The 11,181-nt window shown below is 43.5% G+C and overlaps 1 protein-coding gene across 1 annotated transcript; it reads right to left on the bottom strand.

Annotated features, from left to right (window-relative positions):
- Nucleotides 1–2,591, bottom strand: LOC147240847 (homeodomain-interacting protein kinase 1-like). The gene is made up of 2 exons (XM_086194333.1): nucleotides 2,428–2,591; nucleotides 1–1,967 (listed from the first exon to the last, which is right to left on the bottom strand). Exons 1-2 carry the CDS (start codon nucleotides 2,456–2,458, stop codon nucleotides 1–3), a joined length of 1,998 nt encoding a protein of 665 aa, XP_086050459.1. The 5' UTR covers nucleotides 2,459–2,591.
- Nucleotides 2,592–11,181: the final 8,590 nt, after the last annotated feature.

Genomic DNA, 11,181 nt, shown 5'->3' with positions numbered 1-11,181 from the left:
TCAATCCTCTGCGTTGGGTCTGACGCAGCAGCGAAACACAGCCGTGATTCGACGAAAGGTCTTGTAAATTCTTCTGAAAACGGAAATGCGAGTGGATTTTTGCATTCCATTTGAAGATGAGGTGCCGTTATTGTCATCTTTTAACCGGGCATGATTGTCTTCTTCATTCAACTGGGGGTCAATGTCTTCATCTGGTAACCAGGAGTCGTGGTCTTTATCTGAAGACCAGGAGTCGATTCCTTCATTTAAAGACCAGGAGTTGTGGTCCTCATGTTTTCCCTCTGAAGATGAGGAGCCTTTGTCTTCATCTTTGAAGCGGATTTTGTTTTCCTCAACTGAGGACTGTGAGTCCGTATCTTCATCGGATGAACAGGACTCATCGGACGAGCAGGAGTCATTGTCATCATCGGATGACCAGGAGTCATCGTCCTCATCGGATGACCAGCAGTCATTGTCTTCATCTGAAGACCAGCCGTCGTCGTCTTCATCTGAAGACCAGCAGTCGTCGTCTTCATTTGAAGACCAGCAGTCGTCGTCTTCATCTGAAGACCAGCAGTCGTCGTCCTCATCTGAAGACCAGCAGTCGTTCTCTTCTTCTGAAGACTGGGAGTTGTTTTCCTCGTGTGCTCCAGCCGAAGATGAGGAGTTTTTGTCATCATCTTTAAACCAGAATTGGTTTTCCACAACTGAGGGCCGTGAGTTGTTCCCTTCATCTGAGGACCAGGAGTCACTGTATTTGTTTGCAGACCAGGAGTCCTTTTCCTCATCTTGGTTGTCAGCAACAGAGGGTTGTTTGCTCACGTTGACCCCCAAATCCAGTGAAGGTTTGCAGGTTGCAGAGATGTGGACATCATCTCCTGTCCCGTCCTTTACTCTGCAGATGTCCATCATGCGGTGAGCGTTGGTCATATAAGAGCTTGTGCGAGCGTATTTGGTCAGATGGGTCAAATTAAAAAAGGGGTGTTGCAGAGCTTGACGGGGTGTGAGTCTTCGATCCCCTTCCATTTGCAGAAGCCCCTTTAAAAGGTCAACAAAGACCTTCCTGTCCTCAAATTCCGCTACCTCTCCTTCTGGGTGGATGTAGACCAAATCATCCAGCGAGCTGGGAAGGTCAAAGGAGGCCTGCCTCTTCTTAGGCTCCACACCGTTGGCTGTAGCATATTCGTGTGGAGTCTTCAGCCTCCACTTTGTTCCGGTAACCGTGTCCACCTCGTCGAAAAAGTCGTGGGTATAAACCCCATCCCTCAATTGGTGGTCCTCAGGCTGGCCCAGCACCTTGATCAAGCACCTCATGGACTGGTAGGTACAGTCCACCGGGAAGAGGTTGTCTGCCAGATAGAGGAAACCCAGGAAACAGCCAAGCCCCCAGACATCAATGGCCTCATTGAATGGGAGACCGAGGGTGACTTCTGGTGCCCTGAATCCACCTGGCTGAATAAATAATCCCACTTCAACTGATGACAGTGGAATGGCCTCCCCAAAGTCAATTAATTTGACCTTGAGGGGCTGGTCGTACTGACTGACCAGCATGACATTGTCCGGCTTGATGTCTGTGTGAAGGATGCGGAGACGCTTCAGGGCGTCCAGGGCTATGAGCAGCTGCTGCGCAATGGGCCGAATTTCGCAAAGAGAGAGGGGGGTCCAGCCTCGCTGTTGAAGGAGATTGTAGAAGTCCGTGTCCAGCATCTCGAAGACCAGGCAGATGTGTCCCCTAAAACTGAATCTTTCGTGGAAGCGGATAACATTGGCGTGGGTGGGGTCCAGGTCACCAATCCTCTGCAGCATCTTTATTTCCATCTCCAAGTCTTTCAGGAACTTGTTGTTGTGCTTCAGAATCTTCACTGCCACAGTCTGCATTTTGGTGAGGTTTAGGCATTTGGCCACTTTCCCAAAGCAGCCCTCACCTATGAACTCCAGGATCTGGTAGAAGGCAGAGCTGCTGTGGATGGTTTGTCCCACCTGGATCTCTGGTGTGGAGAGAGAACACGTTCAATCAGCTTCACACAAAGACACTCTAGAATTTCAACTTTGTGCGTCACCAAATAAAGCCTTTAAAAAACAAACATTGGTCATAAAATCTGAACTCTACTGTCCAAGAATTATCCTGTTTGTTTCACTCAGGGGTGGGCAACCATGTGCCATGGAGGGCCGTGTGTATGCAGGTTTTCCTTCCAACCCAACACTTTAACAGGTGATTCCACTGATTAACACACCTTCAGCCACAGAAGAGTGTTAATCAGTGGAATCACTCGTTAAAATGTTGGGTTGGAAGGAAAACCTGCATACACACGGCAGTCCATGGCACATGGTGGCCCACCCCTGGTTTAACTTGTACAGAAGTGAGCCAGAGCCACTGTGGCAGTTTATTTGAAACATTGAAGAGAGTTAAGGCATGTTTTCATGAAACTCAGCATCTCTCCCTCTTACCTGAAGTGCCCGGGTTGATCCATGAAGACATTCTCAAAGTTGAATCAAGGCCAGAAATGAAAGCTCAAATCTGATTCTTGATAATTTCCTCAAACAACGTGGAGTTTCTCTCTAAGTCTCTAAGTTTTGGATGCACAAGTCACTGAGATTCTGCCTCAACACAATCGAGTCTTGAAACAGGATGATTTAAAACTGTGAACTTGCTTATATACTGTGACAGTTCTTACAGGAATGGTAGGGGCGTTACCCCGGCAACCGGCTATGATCTTGTGAAAAGGGGCGGGGCCAACCATTAATGATCAATCACCATCATGGATCATTTTCGGAATTCTCGCCAAGAGTGAGGAGCTCTGGGAAATGGAACTGCCACAACATTAACACATACAAATAGGACATATGTTGACATACGTGTGCTGTCCGTGTCAACACAAATTAAAGGGCAAAGGGGTTTTCTTTCATTACTTTTTATTGACTCATATTTTTGGAAAAATACATTTAAAAACTATTCAGATCTCTAAAACATGTAGGATAGCCTGATCCGTCTAAGCTTTTCAACATGATCAATAAAAGAAAAATCAAAGCGATTTCTGAAAATATGTTTATTGATATCAGCAAAAATACACAAAATAGATCCTTAGCAAGGCTGGAAGGATTCTACTGCTGAGGGAGCAGAACTTATTCAGCTTTAATTCAGTTGTGAAAATAGATGGACTGAAGTTACCACAACCCTGCTGTGTCACTCTATCTTCATAAAATCCTATTGAACTGATAGTACAGGAACACATTCTTCTATTGTCTAACATACATTTCTCCAAAATATTGTTGTAAGATGGTCAGTATCAAACTAGATCATCTTTCTTCTCGCTGGAGGCTTGATGGGAATCTTAACCCCATTTTGTTTTTACCATTGCATACAAAAGGGACATTATTTCAAAGCATGCCTATGTACATTGTTTTTGTTTTTTTTAAAAAGGTTGTCTACATATTTTTGCATACTGTAGCTTGTTCATTTTTCCAAAGTACACTGATAAAACAGAGACTGGAGACCTGATCATTGAAAACTAAAGGAGCTGAAGGGCTCCTGCATGGATCCAGGAGCTCACATGATTGGACAGTTCTCCATTCTGGTTCCACTCTGAAGAAAATAGTGAACAAAATTAATATGTGATGCAAAAAAAAAACAACTTTCAATCAAAACACCTTGATTTTTAAATAAAGAAAATGAAAAACAAGTAGTTCTGAATGTAGTCATGTATTCTGTTGGTTAGGGCCCACCTTGCGAGGTGTGCTGACGGTGAACACATAGGTGTGTGGCAGTAGACCCTCAGAGACACCGCCGCTGCGGAAGGAGCGGGAAGCTGAAGACACCGAGCAGTTGCTGGATTTGTCTGATGGAAGTCCGCAGGAGCCGCACACCACCGTTCGGCTCCGCAGGTTATACTCACTGTCCCCACAGGTGCTGTGGGACGCCTGCTGAGCCACAGACGCACCGTAATTGTGCATTAGCACAAGTTTGATGACTGCAGTACTGAAATGATCATTCTAGGGTCCATCGGAGAAGGCTTGGGCCCTCTAGCCCCTCCTCACATACCACCTGACCTTAACATCGTTCTCTAATGGCTGATTTTTTTCAATTTTGTGCAGTCCATCTTTTGTATGAATGCTGTACATCTGCCATTCCTATTTAGTGCTCAACGTCAGTGATAATCCTCTTTCTGTGCCTCTAAATAATCATTCTTCACTGAATTATTTTGTAGAAAAATTATGCATTTCTTTCAAAGTTTTGGTTGATTTATTTTTGCCAGAAAACTACACAACAATGACACATGCAGGTTTTACAGACCGTATGACTCCATGTCCAATGTTTAATTCAACATTCCAACTTTTACAGACTAAAAACCCACATGCATGTTTTCCTTTCAACTAATTAATTTACACCACTTACACTTCAATAAAACACGCAGCTGAAAGGCAAGGGCCAGACAACAACGCCACACACTGGTAGCTGCAGCACCAACTTCCTGGCTCTAGGTAAACAAGACACAGTACGAATTTCAAAATAAAATTCAAAATAAGAAATAGTTTCCAAAAACAAAGTTTATCAGTGAATAGTGACTGAGACAAAATAATTTTAGCACGTCCCTCCACATGCAGGAATAGAACAACACACAACCTTTACTTTCATTGACAGGGTTTTCTTCAATTCTTACCCACCTACTTTTATCTCAAGTTATTTCAGGTAACAGGGCAACTTCTTTTGTTTCATTTTTGACCTCAAGATAATATTTATTGTATTTAGTTTTACAAGCTGTACGTTAATCCAAAGTTTTAATTAAGAAACATTTCCTGATTAACCAGAGTAGGAACAATTTATACTTTGTGGCCAGTGTTTCTCTTGTGTCAGAACAAACATGTAGGAGTTTTTCATACTGAGGCCAAATGTGAGCAGAATATATGAGAAATACATGATTCACGTCAGCTCATGTTTAATTCACAAGCAAACATTTTCAAACCTTTGGCAGAAAAAGGAATTGTCTGATAATTCTATATGTTTACTTGCTTCAATGAAGACCCAGAGATTGAGGTGTGCAGCTGTAAAACATCCGTGACGTAGTGTGAATGCCATTGTGTTACATTTGCTTACTACATTGAATGCTGTTTGATTATCAGGAAACCTTTGCATTTTGTTTATGAATAAGTTTAATTTCACTTAAACCAGAAATTCAGCAAAGTTTCTTAGCAAGGAACCGGAAGTAGAGCAAGTTCATCGTGCAAAGAAAAGCTTTATTAGAAATATGCCAACAAACATGGGAAGAAGATGATTCCCACAGCTGCAGTGCACATCAACAACTGATTCAGAATATGAATTTAATCAAAGTATGGTTGGAATTCATGAATAAATTCAGACATGTCAGACATATCCTTTGCAATACTGGTCCATATTCCTGGGGTGGGCTGGGTGTGGGATGACATCTTGCACGCTGAAGTAGTGGCCATCTTGGTGCAGGCAGCCTCTCTTCGAGGTAAGCTGAGACACTGTAAGCAGAGACAACAGTAGGCGTCAACATTATTTGGAAACATAAACTACATTTATGCTTATCCATGAACACATACTCAGCTGGAATATTGTTTTTATTCAAAAAAATAAGTGAGTATGTAGTGTTGTGCTAATATGTCTGTCTCTTTTTCAACACTGCAGTCGTTGTTGTCTGTTCTGGGACTCACTGTTTGTTTCCTTCAGTAAGAGGATGCCCTTCCTGTCACGTGATGCTGAAGGTTCAAAGCTGTCCATCCATCAGACACAGCAGGTAAAACATCTCCACATCCAGTTCTGGTAGGAGCACAGCTCAGTTTACTGTAACAAACCAAAAAAAAAAAAAAAAAGTTTGGTGTGAAATTTTTAAAGCTTGTGATTCTTTTAAAAAAGAGCCCAGCAGGTAGTGCTCATTTACCTCTCAGGAAGGTGGGAAGCTCTTCCCTGGTAATCTTGGCATGTCGGTCCAGTCCTCCTCCATGACACTGAGGCAGCTCTTGTTGAATGAACCATCTCCATGTCTTCCAACCAGCTTCGGGGACATCTGGAATCCTCCTTAGTCTTTGCCTTTACTCCATGTGGCCTCGATGCTCTGCCACCATTTTACCTCTTGATTTTCCTCTGCTTTTTTTTAATAAATTGTTCTCCCGGTGTACAGGATATCTCTGGCACTGCTGCACCTGCCTTCCCTGCTCTAAGCACCCTGCAGATTTCCTCTTGTCTGACTTTTATCCTGGACACTTTTCACATCAGACCATTGAGTGTAACTACTCAGCACAAATGTATTTGAGACAAAAACGTCAATCCTCTGCTGTGGGTCTGACGCAGCAGCGAAACACAGCCGTGATTCGACGAAAGGTTTTGTAAATTCTTCTGAAAACGGAAATGCGAGTGGATTTTTGCATTCCATTTGAAGATGAGGTGCCGTTATTGTCATCTTTTAACCGGGCATGATTTTCTCCTTCATTCAATTGGGGGTCAATGTCTTCATCTGGTAACCAAGAGTTGATTTCTTAATTTGAAGACCATGTTTTCCCTCTGAAGATGAGGAGCCTTTGTCTTCATCTTTAAACCGGATTTTGTTTTCCTCAACTGAGGACTGTGAGTCTGTATTTTCATCGGATGAACAGGACTTATCGTCCTCATCGGATGACCAGGACTCATCATCCTCATCCTGTGTGCTCCTCTGCCCTAACCCAAACACAGCAACCTTATTGGCTACTGAAGGTCATCTGCCCACTGTTTATTCTCCAGGAGAACTCCCTCTGCCTTGGTGACGCAAATGGCACGTACTATCCCCCCCTCCCCCGTGTGTTCCTGACCCCCGCCTCTGCCCTCTCCACCTCCCTTGGGGTGGCAGCGCCTGTTGGCTGCAGCCTGCCCCGCCCGGGCTTGGCTGGCGCGGCTCTTGCTGCGACGCCTCACTCTCACTTGCCTCCATTGGGTCAACGGACTGCTCAAGTTTAGCGTACATACACAACAAATGTATATGTCTGTGTAGGTTCTCATTCATCCAGGTCATCGTAGATCGAAGCGAAGTAAAATCTGGTCAACTGGACGTAAGTTTATCTTGAAGACGTTTCACCTCTCATCCGAGAGACTTCTTCAGTTCTAGTGAAGAGTGTGGAAACTCCAGCTTATAAACCTATGTGGGAGTGGTCAGTGCTATTGTGGTGGAAACGACCCTCCCGAGACTCACCTGGCCTCCCCAAACGACAGTCGTTGTGCGGTGTCAGGGAGTTTCAGGGGTGGTCGTTAGGGAGTTTCACCGACCACTCAGATGCTAATGGGCTGTGCTGGCAGCAGCCGTTCCACATGGGTCTTTCAGCTGAACTCTTTGGGGAAGCTTTGAAAGGACTTGGTTGTAAATAGGTGAAAGGAAATGTCGCAGTCCACCTCCTCTGTTCAAAGATGGTTTCTCTATCCTGACGTGGATGGCTTCTTTAACTCCTCTTTCAAACCATCTGTCCTCTCTGTCGAGGATTTGGACATGGTCGTCCTGGAAGGAGTGGCTTTCCTCCTTGAGGTGGAGGAAAACCGCTGAGTCCTGTCCTCCAGAGTTGGCTCTTCTATGTTGGGCCATGCGCTTGTTGAGGGGCTGTTTGGTTTCCCCTATGTAGAGATCCGTGCAGGCCTCACTGCATCTGACAGCGTATACCAGATTGCTTTTCTGGCTGTGAGGGGTGGGATCTTTGGGGTGAACCAGTCTTTGTCTCAGACTGTTGTCTGGTTTAAAAGACACAGGGATGCGGTGCTTATTATAGATTCTCCTTAATTTCTCAATTTCATTTCAAAGACTGGTTCACCCCAAAGATCCCAGCCATCCACGTCAGGATAGAGAAACCATCTTTGAACAGAGGAGGTGGACTGCGACATTTCCTTTCACCTATTTACAACCAAGTCCTTTCAAAGCTTCCCCAAAGAGTTCAGCTGAAAGACCCATGTGGAACGGCTGATGCCAGCACAGCCCATTAGCATCTGAGTGGTCGGTGAAACTCCCTAACGACCACCCCTGAAACTCCCTGACACCGCACAACGACTGTCGTTTGGGGAGGCCAGGTGAGTCTCGGGAGGGTCGTTTCCACCACAATAGCACTGACCACTCCCACATAGGTTTATAAGCTGGAGTTTCCACACTCTTCACTAGAACTGAAGAAGCCTCTCGGATGAGAGGTGAAACGTCTTCAAGATAAACTTACGTCCAGTTGACCAGATTTTACTTCGCTTCGATCAACAAATGTATATGTGCTGTTGTTAAATTTCTGAAGTGTACCATTATTACTTTCAATCTGTGATAATTGTGACGGCTTGTGATAGTTGTATCAGGCTTTGAGTTGTGATCTTTAATTGCCCCTCGGGGATAAATAAAGTTATCTGAATCTGAATCTGAATCTCAGCGGATGACCAGGACTCATCATCCTCATCGGATGACCAGGAGTCATCGTCCTCATTGGATGACCAGGAGCCATTGTCTTCATCTGAAGACCAGCAGTCGTTGTCTTCATCTGAAGACCAGCAGTCGCTGTCTTCATCTGAAGGCCAGCAGTCGTTGTCTTCATCTGAAGACCAGCAGTCGTTGTCTTCATCTGAAGACCAGCAGTCGTTGTCTTCATCTGAAGAGTGTTTTCTAACTCATCTGTTTTCAAAAGCTTTAATGCTGCCGCAACATTAACACATACAAATAGGACATATGTTGACATACGTGTGCTGTATCACCCACATAGGCAACAAAAAAGTGGTCAACTGGTTCAAACCACCATGTAAATGGATTCAGCTGATGGTGGAACCTTTTGAGGGAACAGTCACGTCTAATGGCTAAACCGGATTTAAATCCCCACAATGTCATCAAAATGAGATCAACGTATCACATCACATCATGTTATTGTTGTTTTGTGTCACACTTTGATCATTTGTCAGGTGTCTCAAAAATAATCCCCAAAAATTAAGATTAAATTATGGATTTAATTTATTTCTTTAACTACATCTTGCCTATATTGCTGAATTACTGGACAGCACCAAAAGATGTGAGTGTGGTCAGCCATTACATCGTTACATTGTCTCCAGCAATGCCCAAATTCTGCTCTGCCACTCTGTAAATATTTTCTTCTTGGGGTAATAAAAAATCGAATTATATTTTTCCATGCAAAATCCCTCCATTTCCCTGAACTGGTGATAGAAGAATTTATTTTGCGTATGTTTAGCCACTCGTCTTCTGTCAAGCTTATATTTGCTTCCTTCTCCCAGTAACATTTTACATACGATGTTGACAATTTTTTGTTAAGTTGTAGGCACAAGTATATTCTGGAGCCCTCTTTCTTGTGAATTTTACCTTTATATGCATCAAAAACAATGTTCATGAGGTCCATGTCACCTTCTTTTAAATGTTTTATATTTCTATCAAAGTGGTGCCTGAGCTGCAAATATCTGTAGAAATCTTGTTTGTCTAAGTCATGATTTTTCTGCAGCTGTTGAAAACTATCCAGGCCCGTGTCAGACGAAATTACACAATATGAAGTAATGCCTTTTCGGGTCAGTTCTTTAAATCTGATATCTAGCTGGGCTGGTAGGAAATCTCTGTCATGGTCAACCCATCTCAAAAGCCGAGCTTTCCTCTCTAAGTTTGAATTGCCGACCTCTTTGAACCAGATCTTAAGGGGAGTCGTTGAAAGGTTGCATAATTTACTCGAGTACATCATCTTGAGGGTTTTGTCACCCAGTAATGATTGAAGAGGAATATCTAGTTGGTTCAATTCGAACTCCTTCCACCCTGCATCGTAACCCTCCCTACACCAATAGACAACATACTGCAGCTGTGCTGCTTTTTAGTAGTCCTCTAGACATGAAAGTGGCAACCCACCTTTCTCTTTTGGCAGATGTAATGTTTTGTAGCGTACCCTAGGTTTTTTATTCTGCCATATGAATCTAGAGATGATCCGATTCCATTGGTTAAACTGTTTAGTCGGTATTTCTACAGGTAGCGATTGGAAAAGCAATAACAATTGAGGTGGTATGACCATTTTTATAGCTTCTATTCGGTTGTGTAAGTCAAGCGTCAGGGGAGTCCATCTATCCAAGTCATTTTTAATTTTGTTTGTGATGACACCGTAATTTGCTTCATATATACCTTCATAGGTCTTGGGAATATTAACTCCTAAATATTTCAATATTCTGGTTTTCCATATAAATTCAAAGGTTTTATGTGTGTTTTCTTGGGGTGACTCATTAAAAGAAAGAGTCTGGGTTTTCTCGATGTTCAGTTTGTATCCTGAATAGAAACCATATTGGTCGAGAGTGGACATTGGTTTAAGGAGACTGGTATCTGGGTTGGACAGGGTTGCCAGGATATCATCTGCGTATAGGCATGTCTTATATTCTCTTCCCTTAAATACGATTCCCATAATCTCTGGGTCTTCCCTGATTTTTTGAGCGAGTGGCTCTATAAATAGAGCAAACAGGATGGGGCTCAGAGGACAGCCCTGTCGGCATCCCTGCTCCAAAGGGACTGTGCCTGGACGACTGCCATCTATTCTGATCTGGGAAACTGGTGAATCATATATTGATTCAAGACATCTTACAACAGTATCGTTAAAGCCAAAGCGTTGTAGGACCAAATATAAGAATTGCCACCGAACAGAGTCGAAGGCTTTTTCGGCGTCAAAGCCAACTGCAAGGAACCTCGTGTGACTTCTGCTCATAATGTCCATCAGGTGTATTGCACGCCTGACGTTATCTTGTGTATGTTTATTTTTAACAAATCCGGTCTGGTCTGTATCAATCAGGTCTGGGACAATATTTTCAAGCCTACTGACAATAATTGAAGGAAATATTTTATACTCAGCATTTAAAACAGAAAAAGGCCGGTACGAGCTGCACTCTGTCCTGTCTTTTCCTGGTTTCGGTATTACAGATATTATGGCTTGTTTCCAAGACGGTGGGGTCTCACCCCCCTGAAGCACATTGTTAAAACATCTTAGTAAAAGTGGGGTTAAGGAGTCCCTAAAAGACTTCTACCACTCGGCGGGTCGCCCATCTCCCCCTGCTGCTTTGTTTGTTTTCAGTTTAGAAATGGCCTTATCGACCTCTACTAATGTAATATCTGCAGTTATCAGCTGGTTTTCTTCTGTGCCAATGGACGGCAGGTCTAAAGATTCTAAAAACTGCTTCACTGTGGCTGGTTCTGCGAATTGAGGTTGAGTGTATAAATTCCTGTAGTATATTTC

Source organism: Aulostomus chinensis, chromosome 22 (genome assembly GCF_037954235.1).
Source record: "Aulostomus chinensis isolate RoL2024-O1b breed Wild chromosome 22, RoL_Achi_v1.0, whole genome shotgun sequence".
Taxonomy (NCBI): Eukaryota; Metazoa; Chordata; class Actinopteri; order Syngnathiformes; family Aulostomidae; genus Aulostomus; species Aulostomus chinensis.
This window is presented reverse-complemented; position numbering and strand designations above follow the sequence as displayed.